Source organism: Tenebrio molitor, chromosome 7, assembly GCF_963966145.1.
Source record: "Tenebrio molitor chromosome 7, icTenMoli1.1, whole genome shotgun sequence".
NCBI classification, from domain to species: Eukaryota; Metazoa; Arthropoda; class Insecta; order Coleoptera; family Tenebrionidae; genus Tenebrio; species Tenebrio molitor.
This window is the reverse complement of record NC_091052.1, coordinates 17555640-17573115: the sequence shown is the minus strand read 5'-3', so window position 1 is coordinate 17573115 and position 17476 is coordinate 17555640. Positions and strand designations below refer to the sequence as shown.

General features: G+C 33.6%; 1 protein-coding gene across 11 annotated transcripts in view; it reads left to right on the top strand.

Annotated features, from left to right (window-relative positions):
- Positions 1–17476, top strand: part of dlg1 (discs large 1) — a 347088-nt gene that overhangs the window by 238193 nt on the left and 91419 nt on the right. For 9 of the 11 annotated variants that reach the window (XM_069054713.1, XM_069054712.1, XM_069054715.1 and 6 more), the window contains 2 exons: positions 24–92; positions 4710–4874. In XM_069054713.1, coding sequence (XP_068910814.1) covers positions 24–92; positions 4710–4874 — 234 coding nt within the window. Of the gene's footprint in view, positions 1–23; positions 93–3001; positions 3344–4709; positions 4875–17476 lie in introns of those variants that run through there. The other 2 variants (XM_069054714.1, XM_069054706.1) reach the window with 2 other exon arrangements.

Genomic DNA, 17476 nt, shown 5'->3' with positions numbered 1-17476 from the left:
ATTAATTTCGTGATTTTTTACAGGGTGGAACGACAATTTCCAACGTACTTCATGGCCAATCCGCCAGCAGGGAAAATTTATCGTATATTCAGGTAAATGAAGCGTTTCACAGTAAAAACTTTTCAAACTCGCGGAACAATTCGTTTGGGGTAATTTACTTGTTGAAATATGTGTTGTAGTGAATAATTCATCGATTAAGTACCTCGCAGCAATTAATTTTACTTAAAACCACCCCGGAGTGGTTTTACACGCACAACGTAAATTCCCGCCACTTTTCTCAAAATTACTACATTCACCGGAGCAAATCGATACGGAGCTTTCTCAGATTTAGTCGCAAGAAGCTAACTCAGATGGCAGCACAGACCGACCGAGTTATTTCGCACCTCAGTTCGACAAGCGACCTGTTGAAAGGAGTTAGAGGATCTACTGTTAGATGTCGCACGCTCTGCCGCCTCCGGATCGTGTTGTTTTATCCGGTTGGCAACATTGCAGCCTGGCCGCCGTATCTTAATTCCAAGCTTTAAGCTCTCAACCGGAAGAGATGAAATCATGACGATGTGTTGCCGGAGCTTTTTCCTGCGTACAGTTCGAAGACCCTCGCGTGTTTCCCGGCAATAACATATATCTTCGGTGACGATTTCGATGGGGTTTCCTTGACAACGGTGCTGCGCCAGGTCAAGACGCATGACAACGACGCCGATTTTAAGCTCCTAGTAGTGCGTCGCACCGGGCATGCTTATTCCGAACGTAAATAACACCTTACATTTGGTGTAATAATAATTTATCGTGTGATCGTAACAATGATGTGTTGTGCGAATGAGCCCGTCGGGTCCTAATCGACCCACCGACGTAAACTCCTTCAATTTAGTTCGTTTGCGGCCACGGGTTGGAGGAAAATTAATTGCCGGGTCACTCCCTCTAATTAATTTTTCTATCAAATGCTTGACCCTCCGTCCACCACTAATGAAATGCCCTTTTCACAAATTTTTAATACATTCAACTTTACCAAGCTTCTCTCGCACTTTACTCTCGATTAAGTCATGTAAAACTCATAACAGCATGTAACGGTCAGAGCTTAGGTATGAACTTAATTTTTAACATCCAAGCATACATCAAAGAAAATGTAAAATACGTGGATGGCGTGCTAAAAATGAAAATTAACTTAAATTGCGTGGTACCGGCTCGTTTTCTTTGTCGTGGTTACCGGGAAGCAATTTAGGTTGCTAACTTTTGTATAAGACAGTAGAGACACCCACTTGGAACAAATTCGAATAAAGTGCATATTTGCAAACAGCAGTCTAAAAGTGTCTGTATTTCTCTTTCTTATCTCTTAATTTTCAATAGGAATACGTAACGTGCCACTCCAAGTTTAAATATTGCATTGTGAGGTTGAATATTGCTCGTATGTATTTTTTAAAGCTTTTAACCGTAGAAATTTTCACATAATTACTTGTTCGACCTAAATACGAGAATAAATAAATTATACTTACCAATAAAAATAAAAGAAATCCATTGTTTGTAAACGGTGGCATGTTAAAGTTAAATATAATTTTATCGGCTGGTTTGATAGGTTTTTGAGGTGACTAATAGACACGTTTCAGTGAGTAAAAATAACACCAATAGCTGTTGTTTTCGAACTCCAGTCTACGCTTTTTCTACTAAATAAACGACTATTTTCAGAGTACTCGCCAAATCTGCAAAACCTGTGAAATATTCGTGTATGAATGTTTCCTGCAGTATCTTTTTCAACTTTCTCCGTGGCAGTGATCGTTGGAATATCTTTGCAATAAGAGAAATCAGTTATTAAAATTATACAGAGTGATCAACAAGAAAACAAATCCAGAGTGCTACCGAATCTTTTGTTTTATCGAAACGTCTCTCTTAGCTTAATCGTACACATACACAGTCGTTTTATTGGTTGCCTACCTCTCGAAAAATCTGTTACATATTAATTAATTAATTATTTATAATTAATGCTTTATCTTCAATATAAAACTCATTTTACCACTTATTCTGGGATACTTAATTGTTGCTTACAATTACAGGAAACTTTGCCGAAATCGAAAACTTTTTCAAGTGTAACGACAACACCATTGCTAAAATTGACGTTTGTTTGACAGTTCACCGCAAAATCTGCTTACCAGTGGCGTCGCGTTTGGCAATAAAGCTGTTAAATTACCCATTCCTTGCGAATGTAAAATGTTGCTCTTGTGTATTTTATAAACTTTCTCCATTATCAGATAATAATAATAAAATGCACAATTATAATTCCAACGTCTAAAATTCATGAGATATAATTTATTATAGCTTTATAAAGTAGAATTTGGATCACAAATTGTCTACGCCCATGCATTGAACGCTTATTTACATATGATTTCGCTACGACATGATCGATAATTGCAACGCTTGCTCTGATTTATTTTCTTTTTGGTCTTTGTATTATTTACCTGAAAAATTAAATCGAGCTTAAAATTTAACGAAGCAGCGTTTTCCAATAAATACGTCACAAAGCGACAATTTAAAATAAAGACGATATTATCGATTGAAACATTTAACACCGCATGCGAAACTCAATTTGGGAAAAAAATTGAAACAAAAATTCAGGGTTTGAAGCATATGCTGGTCTAAGTAACAACTTTTGGTCAAATTCGCACTTAATGTTAAAATTCTTGCGAAATTCCACCCTGAGAACAAAGTGAACGTGTGGTTTGAAACTATAGACCTGGTGAATTTTCTCCCGTCAAAGAATTTCCCGCGTTCCTGTCCTCCAGTTGATTACCTCAAATCCTGTGGTGGAAAATCGTTGCGAGCCGTTGCACATTTCCCACTTATACCAGGAGTCGCCTTATTGAACTGTTTTTTCAAATACTGATGGAGCGTGTTCTAAATTTGATTGCGGGCGTCTGAAGCCTCCTTACCTGAACATTTCTACGCCGAAGCCGCGTCAGTAGTCGTCGCGGCGCGCTTGTCATCAAGACGACGCCGATTCGTTCTTTCACTTCCTACATATCGTGATAATTCATTAGCAACGGCTGTTCTTCTTTCCGGTGCTCAATCTGAACACCGATCGATGTGAAGTGCGGTGACGGAAATTAGAGTGAAGTTCCGGAAATTGCCGGTTTCTCTATTATTATTTTTTTCTTTTTGAAAAGTTATCATGATTGATTGGGTGTCGATAGTGCGGCATTCGAGACGTCGTTTTTCCAATTACATGTACGGTGTGCCGAATAAAGTCAGGAGGAAAAGAAGAGCCATCAAGAGACCCGTTATCGGAAACGGTACGAGTTCCAACAGTACACCGCACACTTCGAATTGTTCCTGTTGTTGGAGTGACAAAGTCGAGGTAATTGCGAAAAATTTTCTCACACTACGACTTAATCTGTTTGTGCAAGTTTCGCATTTGAAATAGATGGCGTTATTATCTGCACCCACCTGCTTCTGCTTCTAATTAGCCTCGTGCTTAAACTTGGCAAATGCAGGGTTGCTGATAATGGGAAAGAAGTAAACTTTAAAAGCAGACGTGACACACTGTTTAGCAGTTTCCCAGGGGAACTTCAACAGTTTGTTAAAACAGGTGGGTCATGTTCGGATCCGAAACTGTTTGTATTTCGAGACTTAAAATTAAGAAATATCGAATTGTTTTCGGGAAATTTACGAGCTAGAACGTAACTGTGGCATTTACCTTGATTGAAAATAAAATAAAACGTTTTTGTTTTAGCTTTTTGGTGGGCCAATACTTAAAACAAACAGGCAACTCGCCAAACTATTTTTTTTTTGCATTATTTTAGAAAATTAATGTAGACAATACCGGTACTGAATCTTGTGATTATTTAACAAGAAACACCATTATTTTTGTTATTTTGTCTACCTGTTATTTTCAGTTATAAAACAAAGATTTATAATTTGTAACTTTTTAACTGAAACGGATTTTCAGAATAGAATACAATCTACTTGTGACAAGCGTGAAACGAATGTATTTCGAGGTGGCTCGACTAGTTTATGCAATCTGATGCAAAATTCTTTTCTCTTCTTTTGAATGTGTGCCTTGAAAAGCTTCAAGAGCTTACGGTCTCAATGGAGTCACAGCTAATAATATCATTCAGCCAAATACACATTAACAGAACGCCTTCTTATACAATGGCAGAGAGTGCTTCTGTTTTCCTCCATCATACAGTATGTTCGCATCTATTGAAATAAACTAAATGCCACTCAAGACTGACGCATTTTGATCCAAAATAACACCACAAAAGCCCCGTTGTCTGCGTTCTGCTAATGTATTATCATGGACGACACGAAATTGTGGAATTTCGAAATATAACAACGCCATTAGTTCACTTCATCCAACCGTTACAATTTACAATGATTGCTGTAATGTGCACGGAATACGAGCTAAAAATTTTCCGGCCTCTGAAACCTCCGAAGCTTTAAACAGGATAATTGACTGAATGTCCTTCGATAGAGAAGTCGATGATATTATTATTGTTGACTGGCGATATGACACTAGATAATAACAATTTTATTTTGACGGCGGTCATTAGAACGATAATACATACTTTGTATATCAAGGCCGCGAAATCATTCTTTAACGTACCGAGAGAAAAATTGTCGCTGAGGCCGCTTGCGGCCGAGGCAGGCCAATCTCGAGGATGTTGAAATTTGAAAAATGTACTACTTTTTAACAAGTAATGGTGCACACATCCTTTTTGTAGAAATCCCGGTATGCGGAAGAGGACATGCCACCCCCGCCTTCGCCTCCCTTGCTTCGGGAAACAGTGGTCCACGATGGGATATCTCGACAGGGATCGTTGGAAAGAGGTGGCCGCAGGAAAAGTTCTATAGACAGAGATCAAATCACCAAAGAAGCACACAAGCCGGTGAGTTGTCCTTTGAAAAGTAGTGGATGTTTTTAAAGGAAGTTTAAAAAGAAATTAATCGAGGTTTTCAGAGTAATCGGTTAGTCATTATTTTAAAATTAACTCTCCTTATTACAAGCAATAAATCACCGGACTATCGATACGAGGAATGAGCAATGTTTGAAAGCCGCCTGACGGCTGAAAAGTAAGAAAAAATAATCGTGCAATTTATTTTAATTGACATTTATGAGTTGGCAATTGGCCATTCGATATGTTGGCGTAGTTTACAGGGACGCCTTAAAAAGGCGTTTTATTTCCAGGACGCATAAAATTTTCATTGCACAACACGCTGTGACAGTCGCATTCGAACGCATTTGAAGAGAACGTGACACAGGTGTCGGCCAGCTGGCCGGATTTTTTTCTAAAATGGGCCTCGCCCGTTCCGCTGCGAAAATTAATAACTTAAGACTCGCCTCCGCTTCGTGGGGATTAACACAAATTGTATTTGAAATTGTAGAATTTTCGATAAAACGAAAGCCGATTCAGTCGCCAAGATTATTATTATCCCGTATAATACTGTTTGTCGCACGAACGTTTTCAAAATTATAATTCCGGACCTGTGTGCCAGACGGTGTTAAATCACATCCAGATATTCTAAACTTTGAACTCGCAGCTGAAAATTAAGCAGTCAAAGTCAAGGGTGTTAAAGAGCTTTGAATTGAAAGTAAACAAACCGCTGCTTTTAATTTGGTTAAAAGTTTTTTAATTTCATTAATTTCAGGTCTGTAACAATTCTGTTGTAATAATCTCGCCCCCCGTTTATCTTAATATGTCCAATGATATATTGAAAATGATTGTGTAAATAAATAACATGACAAAACACATTTTTTTTTTGCTCAGCCAAACTGCATAAATAATTACGCATACTTAACACCGTAAACATTATTTGAAAGCTTACATTACTTTTAAATCAACTATGTAAAAAACAATGAATTTCTCAACTTCTGCCGTAGGAAATACAAACGCAAAATTGATATCTAGAATTCAAGTCTAAAACAGACTGCATTATTAAGGTCAAAATTGTCAAGTATGTACACTTCTATTCAAAAAAAAGCGTACACTTATTGAGAGCTACTGTAAATGGGGATAAAATTAATTAATCGTTTCCAAGAAAACGTATTACGGTATTATTGACATTTTGTATGTATGTATGTCAAATGTGTGAAAATTGCTTTTTATAAATTTTTAAATTGTTAGATTGTTGAGTTGCCTTTTTCTATAAATTTACAAATAAAAGTTTGAGTTGTGTTTGTAATAATTCAGTAATTGGTAATACATATGTACTTGCCTAATAAATAAGGCAAAACATTTACACACATTAAAATCTCTGAAAAATATACATCAATAAAATCCAGCTATCAGCATGGGTTTTGTTACAGGTTTTTAAGTAACAACAATTAGAGGATAGGTTTACAATATGACAATCTAGCCAAAATTGTGCTCACTACTTGTACGCTTTTTTTTTGAATAGAAGTGTACATATTGCCAAACTATTCCAAAGAAATATTTATTTTCACATTATATTTATTATGTGAATCTTCGAAACTAATCAGTTAAGAAAATGTCATTTGTAATATCTAAAATAGTACATTCTTCAACGACGTATTATGATGGTTATTATTCAAGAGGATGAAAATTCCAACACGAACCGTAGGCGAGTAGTGGAATCCTCCGAGTGAATAATAGCCATTATACGCGAGTTGAAAACTATACTTTCTCCACGACTATACAAAGAAAAAACGATCTTTGAAAATTGCATTTAATTTGATTTAGAATATTTGACAATTAAAATTGTGCTTCGTTTAGGGGTTGCTACGCGAAGGGCGACTTATTGTTTACAAACGCATCCAATTGAGGATCTGCCCGTGATAGAATGAAAATACGAGGGATGTGATTGCCCGACAGTCGTGGACTTCAGTATAATCTGTCATGGGGTGTCGAATTGATATCATTCTTTCATTGAATATCCAACAAGAAAAGAAACAGAGTTTTTTTCATGACGACAATGCATCAAGTTGCATTCTACTCCTCACATCTGGTCTCTCTGTGATTTTTTTCACATTAGCTGAATTTAATTTTTAAGTTTTATAAGAAACCGTTTTTTAGAGCACGACGAGCGCAGCGAGGAGTGCTAGTGCGACAATAGTATATTATTATACGAGTTTAATAAGACACTTTATTATCACATGAGTGTATTTAAAGCACGACGAGCGTAGCGAGAAGTGCTTTAATGAAACGAATGTGATAATGCGTCTTATTAAACGAGTGTAATATACTATTTTATATACTTTGCTTTACTAATTCCTGAAATTTCAGCCGTTCAAGTTTTCATATTAGACTAGGGACTTTCGCGTGGGTTGGTAACAGACATTTTTCACAAAAATGTAAGGTTACCTCGTTACCCTTACGCCTGACGTCAAACGGCTGATGTTGCCAATATAACAAAAGCTAAAAGTTACCAAAAACAGTTTAATAATATTATTCATTATTAAACTGTTTTCGATATATGTAATAATGAGCCTATTGTAACGCAAAGTAGATAAACGAGTGTAATACAACTTTTTTTAAATGAAAACGTCGTTGACATACAAAGAGACAAGAAAGAGACGACACTAACGTAACGAATGACGATATTTTCCGGTCGGTTTGTAGCGTCTACTTGAGACCGATATTCGTCATTTGCGCAGAGCCCGTGAGAAAATCAAAGACCTCTACCAATCTAACAATTTTAGCTTCTCTCAAAATTTTAATAAATGAATTTAGATTTACAAATGTGACTTTGTTGAATGATAATATATTTTAATTAATAATAAGTACAAAACTTTCATCAATTCTCTCCCAAAATTATGAAACACATGACATTTGCTTTTTAGGAATATAGGAGTACAGCAAAAAATTGTTTATTAAGTGGTTTGGGAATTAAATGAAATAACAATTATTAAGTCCCGGTCTGCAAGTAAATTTATCAGGCCAGTAGTTGCCATGATTTGGAATCTGCTATTGGTAGATCCATGGTAATTACCGTTCAAATAAAGTTACTTGAAGGTGAATAAACCGGGCCTTAGCCATTCTATTTTAGTTAAGTGACTAAAATATTAATCATATTGATCGATTTTTCCTTGGTAAAACACCAGATGAATTTTTATTGGACGCTGGATAAAATAAATTATTCTAAACCTGAATATCCGTTACTGCACTTCATTTTTGTGATTTTCAAACTAATCTATTAATAGTGATTTAGTACTTGGCTCGGTGCATAATTCAGACCTTTTTAATACGAGAACATGTATATGACAGGTTGGCATGATTTATTTTAAGTGGGAAAGCTTATTTGATTAACTTCAATAAGCTTCTGTTGTACAACAAACTGAACAGTGATTTTGATGATTGTTTTGACTGATTTTCAACTGAAATTAATCTAACTGCTGTTTGCTTTATTATTAATCAAAATGGAAGAAACCTATTGAACAAATAAGTATATGATCCTTGATCAGTAACCTATTATGGGTCCGGGTTCCAATATTTTACCATATAAATTGTGTACTCCAATCACAAGCTTTTGGACGTATTTAATAATAGCATATTAAAGAACGAGTTTTATAAGGGTTGATTTGGCGCACGAGTTCCAAGTGTAGAAAACGACCCGTAGGGAAGTTTTGTATGGGACGAGTGCGCCAATGCCCTTATAAAACCAGTTTTTTATGTTATTTTTTAGAATTTGCACCCTTGTTTTAATTTTTAAATAAAAAAATTAAATTTTCAAATTCTAGGGAATCTTGTATTAATTGGTAATTCAAGGTAACGGATGCAACTACCTCTGCAACATATGTTAAAAAGTAGAGTTTGAACATTGATATTTTAAGTTTTTTTTGATGTAAATGACAATAATACACTGAAATATTGATAAACATTTTTTTAGAGATCTATTAAACTACGACTGCTTTAAGAGATAGCCATAAACGACTCCAAATTGAATACAATAATAGACCTATTAGAGACGCAGATTCTAAAATAGTTATTTTCATATGAGTAGCGCGAGTAACGTTTTTCGTGTTCGTTTGGACAAAGTCTTAAAAAACAATAATTATTTGTAAATTTTGAGGTTATCTTTGACAGGTACATAAACTGAAAAATTTATATATTTAGTTATGTGTATACCACTTTTCACGTATCTCGGGAAAAATGTGTTACTTATTTCTTATACATTAATTGCTTTTTATGGTGTGCTTAAAGTAAAGTAACTGTTAATTTGTTTCTTATCACTCCATAAGAAGAGGTAATCTACATAACCAAGTACCGATTACAGCTCATGCACATTTCACTACCTAAAAACAAAAATACTGAATATTTTGAAAACTGTAAATTCAATGGACTTTAATATAAATATCAAATAATAAAAGAAATGTACCTTTATTGCGCACAAATGTACAATTTATTTAACAATATTGTTAAACTTTGAACTTTTCCTAATTTTTTTACTGAATAATTTTTAAATATACAGGATGTACCTGAAATAGGTGTATTAATTTTAACCAGTGAAAGAACTCGCCATTTTATCAATCTTTCCTCTATAACATTTTGCAAAATTCGCAAAAGATTTTTTGCCCCACAATTTTTACCAAACGAGTCGTTTTGCGTGAATCTCAATTTTTTGTGCATGAGAATTTTAATTTTAATTATTTAATTTTTCCTATAACAATGTAACTTTTTTGACAAGACTCCGTTTCTATCACAACAGAAAATTTTCGCCCTTACACATAGGTGGGTACGGTTGGCTTCAAAAAAAACGGGAACTGTGAGAAAAAGTTCTGTCAGATTTTATTAAATTTTTATAGTTTGAAACGGCTTTTAGAATTTAGGTTAAAAAACTGCACTTATGTGTCAGAAATACTACTGTCAAACAAACACAAATTGACATAAACTGTATACATTTTGATGGCTAATTTATTTCAAATTTTAAATCAATTTGTAACGCTTTTTCGTAAAAAATTCAAATAGAAAAAATGTTTCATTTAACAAGCTCTGCTACGTGTTTTAGATAAACCTGTATATTGAAAGAAATCAAAGCGGCTGTTCCGCGAAAGTTGATACTTTTCAAACTTGTCAATTCTACGTCCGCATTTACGAAAATTTGTTCTAGCAGAATCTGATGTAGAAACCGAATTCAAAACCGAATTCAAAACCGAATCTGAAGGAACGACCACAAATAACCCGTCGACAATATGTACTTATTTCTCCCTTGGGAAAATCGCGACTCGACTTAATAACTCCTCCTAGAAATCCTCCCATAAATAAATTAAGACCGCAAGAGAGACATTGCACAAAGGAAACGAAAACAAACGCTCATATGGCATCTCAATGAAACAATTAATTATTAGGTTGTGCTTTAGACAGACAGGTCGACAAACCCAAGTACCAGATTTGAGCTTTACTACAGCATCATCAGTTGAAGACATTTTGACGTTTCTCTCTCACATTAATCACTTCCGAACGTGTGCCTCGTTTTTTAATTAACAAGTGCGAGTGTAGCTGAATTAGGTTAACAATGTGGCAGATTGCGCTTTCTAATCCTGCCGAACTAGTGGGGTTAAGGCGAATTCCCATCGACACTGTAATTTGCCAAACGAGATATCTCGATAATCTTGAAGGCATCACTCCGTATAAATTATTGTCGCGGTATAATTTCCGATTCGATAAACTTGAAAGTTAGCAGACGAGCAAAATATCAACTCAACCCGCCCACACGATGTTCCGCAGATTTATGAATGAAGTTTGTAAATAAACAGACCGATTTAAAAATACTTCTCTTTGGAAAAATATTTGCATCGTAAATTATCGCCATAAATACGTACTTACTTATCATTAGTTTCATTAATTCACTGTTCTTTCGGAGTTTAAGGAGCGTGCGTAATATTAACAATTATAATTGCTGGTTGAAATTATTCGTTAATGACGGAATTACTGAAATGCTACTTGTAAATTTAAATTATTAATTAGTTTGATTGGCAGAACGTTTCATAACGATTTATAATGAGGAGCAATAAATATTTTTGTTAACAGTATGATTAATTAAATTTTCGCTGAGAGATTATGAATAGCTTTGTGTCAAACAATAAATTATAGTGACACAATTTGAAATGTCTTTTTCAACAAATTAGTGTTTAGTTAAATTGTTAATGCTGGCAGAGTGCCATGTGCATTGCGCTGAAATAATCCGAAACATTTCCCTATCTGTGTTATACAGGGTGGAGTAAAAATTGCTCATAATATTTACATCACATGATTCTATGTTGAAATACAAGCAAGAAACTCTAGTACCAATTTACTGTTAATCCTCCCTTCATGGAGTTATTAACGGTAAAACTTGAAAATTTGCTTGGATTGTGATGCAGAAATCATTTAAATAGAATCAATAACATAATTGTAATTGTATTTTCAACAAGTAAAATAATATTCCAGCAGTAATTTTACAATTTTGATTATTAGTTTATTTATAATTTGATTTTAAAAAATGCAAAGTTTGAAGCTATTGCAACTGAGCTAGAGTCTAGAGTGATTTTTTGAACATTAGTAAAGTCAGAAAGGATTGTAATTATTATCATTTTTGATTATAATAATAATTGAAAAAATATTCGTCTAAAATCAAATTTGAATTAGGATTTTATGTTTGGTAGTCAACGTAGATTCACGTGCCATAAAAATTAAGCGCCTTTTTTAATACACCCTGTATATACATTTATAAAAAATGGCTTGAAAAATCTACGAAAGATGCAAATATATCCTGCAATATTTTTTTATTGCCACTAAATCGTTTAGGATAGCGTGTTTACCGATTATTAATCCTTTTTATCGCACATTAAAACATCATAGGAACATCAAATTTAATTGAAGCCATTACGTGAACAAAATTTTTATCAAATGGCAATAAGAGGGGAAATTAGTTGTTAATAACAAAAAGCACTGAAGTAGAAATAATAGTTTTGTTGACTATAACTTTATTTCTTGCACATGAACTTTTCTCTCATTATTTGTGAAACCATTTTTTTCTTTTTCGGTTTATCTGATATTGTATTCGTGAGTATGTTTTGAAACGTTTTTTAATCTGAAGTTATTATTTTAAAGGCAAATTGTAGGAAAGCTACATTTTATATTATATTTCAAATTCCTCTGAGGTTCCCTGAAAACAATTTTGCAGTTTGATGTTTATTCCACAATTCTCAGGTTTCCTTTAAAAATACTTTCCATTTAAAAGATATCATTTTATTCTCTAACAAGGAAGCAGCATGAACTGACACCAGGGGGATTTCGGCCGAATATTGCTAAATTGATAATACACAGACAGTTATTTTTGTTTTAGTTTGATTTACATATATCGAAAATTCCTAGTAGTAACGGTTAAGGGGTTTCAAATTTGCATTTGCTGTAACGGCCTCTATAGAAATGTTAGAAACTAAATCAAGATATCATTCTGATTGGCCGCTTCCTCGAGTACATGTGCCAAATATTGTGTTTGGTTCTTCGGCAAGTTGCATTCCGTAGTCAAAGTTTTCTATGTGCTCGCTTAGTGCGCAAAATGGGAATGCAAGTACTTACTAATAATATTGCAACAAGAGAACTAATTACTCGTGCCTTAAAATTTGAAAATAATTGTCATTTTTCTGTAACTGCAGCAAAGGAAAATAAATGAGTTCATGTCCGATTTGTTTTTGTGATCCACTTGAAAATAAAATAGTATACAGTGTGGAAATAAATAATAATTTAAATAAATTCAATAATTTCAAAACTAATGACATTTGTCAAAAACGCTGAAACAGGTCAATTTTTATTTCTTGTAATACTTATTTTAAGTTACTTCACTTGCTCCTGACGTCATCCATTTTTGAGCTATGACGTCATCACCAATTTTTTTAAATGACAACCTCCACTTTTTTCTTCTCTTTCTGATAGACCTGCGTACTACCTAAACTATGAATTAAAAAAATTGGTAACTTACATAACAATTTTTTTGAGAAAATGACACATTTTACTTCAAAACTTTAATTCAATTTTTAATATATTTAATTTTTTTTCTATGTAGTTATTTAAAATCGAGGATTTACTTCAATAGACTAAACAATTTAGAAGATTAACGACACAGAATTCGCGCTGAAATGGAACAAATTAGCCCTAACATTATTGAGCGCCGTGTACAATGTTTACACTCCTGTGTGAGTGCTAAATAGTTGGCGGGGGGGCAATTTCAACATTTGCGTTACATTTTATTGTTAACCTTAGATGTTTGTTTGTTTTTGTTTGAGGTCAATTAAATTTTTTACATTAATTAAAAATTAAATTAAATTTTTGAAGTAAAATTTGTCATTTTCTCAAAAAAATTGTTATGTAAGGTTCCAATTTTTTTCATTCATCATTTAGGTAGTAAGAAGATCTATCAGAAAAAGGACAAAAAAGTGGGGGTTGTCATTTAAAAAAATTGGTGATGACGTAATAGCTCAAAAATGGATGACGTCATGAGCAAGTGAAGTAACTTAAAATAAGTATTACGAGAAATAAAAATTGACCTGTTTCAGGGTTTTCGACAAATGTCATTAGTTTTGAAATTACTGAATTTATTCCATAAGTAATTTCCACACCGTATATCGTTCAGAGTAGAAGGTCTTTTTGTGCTTCGCCCAGTTTCCGACCTCGACTTCGTCTCGGTCTCCAATCTCTAGGCTTAGCACAAAAAGACTCATTTCTACTCTTAATAATGTAATCTACTATTATAAGCTTGCAAAAAATAGTGGACTTACCTAACTGCAAGTTATAAAGGCACAGAATTTTGTTCGGTTTTCAAGACATTAATTCTCCGAAAATCGACAGGAAACGAAACTGACCATAACCACAACTGAAACACGCGGTTATAAATTTTCTTTTTCCATTTTTACGAGTGTAATCTTCTCTGGTATATGCACAACATACTTTAAAACGTACTAAAAAAGCACATTTGGCAACCATTCAAGAATTGTATTTACACCAAAGTAACGATAGACTGTTCACACAATATTGGAGTGGCAACAATTAACACAAAATTTTTAGAAAAGCTATGATCCTGAAGTCAAAATATTTGACTTGGGCTGTAAAATGGGAGTTTATTATTTTAGCACCTAGGTACATACTCTGTTTTTATATTTACACCATTTTGTAATTTTGTTAAGCTGATTCTGAACTCTGTGGAATCAGGTATGTTGAATATAACCAAGAAAGTAAGTAAACCGGATACCTTGTTGTTTAAAACTGCGAGGAATAATGTAGAACGTGAAACATTTACTTTGCTTATAAAATTTTAAAGTTAAACAATGATATTCTTGTTTTATTATTTTAAATAAAACATTTATCCCACCTTTGTTCTTGGTATAAAATTATTTACGTTCTGGTCAATAATTTTACAGAGTTAAAAACAGAGTGTTAAAAACCTAGATAAATATCTTTAAAACATATACAAATTTCTTCTCCTTTTTTCTATTTACTCGTAGTTTATTATGCTGCCTCTGTGGTAAGACCACTATTGACATATGCAGGTAAGACAAGATCCGAAACAACAAAAACTAAACAAATTATGAAAGCTACAGAAATGAATATTACCTACGCGACAAAGTACATAGTGAAAGAATCCGTGAGACACGCGAACTACAGGATGTGGTCAGATGGACAAAATCAAGAAAAAGACACTGAAGTGATCACGTTGAAAAGATGGGAAATGGATGATTAGCGAAGAAAGTTCAAACATAACCGACACAAAATGACACCCAGGAGGACCACCTAAACGTTAGTACGATAGTTGGACGTCACCATCGCAGGATAATAACCCATAGAACAGAGGCAATGGAACAAACAGGGCTAAGCCGTAACGTAAGAAAAAGAAGAAGAAGACGTTCTAGATGAGATCGAGCCTAGTTGGCCATTTGTCGTGCACCAGTTTTCTTTTTTTAATAGTTCTTTGAGACAATTTGCTGTAAGGTAGGCTTCTTCCAATGAAAGAACAACATAGTAAATTGTCAAAATCTGAGTAGTAAATCTGAGTATTGTCATCAGTGGTGGCGTAAAAACATAACTATGTGGGTTATTTAAAAAAAAATAAGATAGTACCGAAGGTGGTGTTCAATTTATTTTAACTTCCGTTCCCTATTCTTGCACCAGCCCCTGTCGAAGTAGCGCCATCGTCGTACATAACACCCGTTGAAATAAATGATGTTTCTAAAAGTAAACAGATTTATTTATCGCTCCAAAAAGGAAGGCATGTCTTCATCGACATCAAACTAACAAAAATAGATTAATTTAGATAATCGGTTCTAAGGATATTGACATTCACTTCAATTTTAAAATTTAAGACTGAAATCTAATCTTAAACATTTTCTTTCTTCAGGCGTTAAGATGGGATATTATCACTACCATCTATTAGTCGATATACCTATAGTTGATTGTTGTACACACCTGTCAGATAATTGATACGAATCAATCATATTTAAGCATTTGTCCAAAGAGACAATCAATCAACTTCTAAATTGTCGATAATCATTCTTCCGATAATTATTTGCTTTGTTGCGATAATGGTACCTTTTCCTTCCTTTGAAAAAAACTTCAAAACCCAATCAATCAAAATTAAACATGCGTGTTCAGCCAATCAGAGCGCTTGCTTTCATCCAATCAAAAATGTTTATCACGGTAAAAACGTCCTACTACTCTGTCATCTGTCAAAAGTGCTTAAAATTGCATGCTACTCCTGTCAGATTCTCAAATTGTTTTTAATAATTGTGCTTTTAATAACTGTAGGTATTACATATAAATAAATAATTAACGTTAAAGTTTGTATTCTGGAATTAATCTTGCCAAAAATAACACGACTTAATTTTTTATATCTAATAAATTTCCCAATTTTTGACTTAAACGTTTTTGCTTTAGACAATTTTACTCGTTGATATTTGGGCATTTTTATCCAAAGATTGAACCATCGAGTTAAATTAGCTCTCGGGCCTAACCACAATAAAAATGCCCAAATTCAACTCTTAAAATTGTCAAAGCAATAAGTTTTCGTAAAATTTAAAAATGTATTCGATAAAAAAAATTAGGTCTTGTTATTTTACCTTCCACAAATTTTGAAAATTATTCCCAACTGGGTATAGCATAAACTACTATACAGTGCGTTTTTTTTTAACTGTTGCAATAGGGAATTGCATGGTAAAACTTTTACCCACTGTTCACTTATGATCCACTGCAGATTTGGTGCTAATTTTTATTTTAGTGAAAAATCATAAAAAGACTGTTTTGAACAACGACAAGCAGTTTTATTTGACTAATTTTACTCTTTAAAGTTGAAATTAATGAACGCAAATAATTTCACAAAAAATGTAGTAGGCGAAATGGGAACAAAAATTACGTTTTATATTTTAATTTATTATTTGTTTTAATCATAGTCTCGAGCAGACCTCGCTATTTATTTTTTAAATGAAAGTGACAAAAGTCAATTAAGTAACATTTCAGCCTGCTAAAGATGATAGTGGCAAGAAAACATTTTTACTAAAATATTTTGTTCACAACTTTTTCGACGGTTTAGGATAGGATAGGAATTGTAATACATACAGGGTTATTCTAAATGATTGTAATCGAAGTAGGCGTGAAAACTGAATGTAAAATTTATGGTTGCCGCTCCACATAAAAAAATCATCAAAATGATGTGTTAAATTGGGTGCAAAACAACTCAATATTTTTAAAATTGATTGTAGAACAACTCAATATTCCTGGATTCAATCGTTAATTTAACAAAAATAAATAAAATCCTCATCACCGCACTTTTCACCTAAAAAATGACAGTGACAGCGACACAACTGACAGTTCACATGAAAGCGGCAAAAAGGTAATAACATGGGCATGGCCTACTTCGACTACAATCATTTAGAATAACCCTGTATATACATACGTATTTTCAAAATGACGACACTTCCTGAAATACCTACCGGAAATCGACGCCATCTTTGTTTTTTTAAATGGAAAGGCACCATTTTGATTTCAAATTTGGATTCTACGTTAAATTTTGTGCTTCGAATGTCTTTTTGTCAACACTTATCTGTCATCGTTTTTGACCTAGGTATGTCATCTTTTTCGCAAAAAAGCAGGGCTGCAGGGCTTCATTAAAAAACGTATAACTCCTGAACCATTGGAAATAAATAATTGATTTTTTTTATTGCATTCCCAAAGATTTGGCCTATCTTTTGCGCCATTAGTGACATCTTTTGCCTACTGCAATTTTTCAAAGTTGATAAAGTTGGTAAAGTAATGTTTACATATCTCATAATTAATTAACACAAATTATGTTACACTGTTATGTTACTACTCTACTACTCTACTTCTACTCTAAAACTGTATTTACCCTACAATTATAAGCGGTTTCTGTAAGCGTCCTAGATCAGTAAAATATTATTACTTCCTCTTTTGTCTGATCGAACCTTTGATTTCAAACGAATTTCAATTGCAGAGTTATTAATGTGTTTCAATTAAACCAGTATCTCTTCCAAAAACAGTGCCTGCAT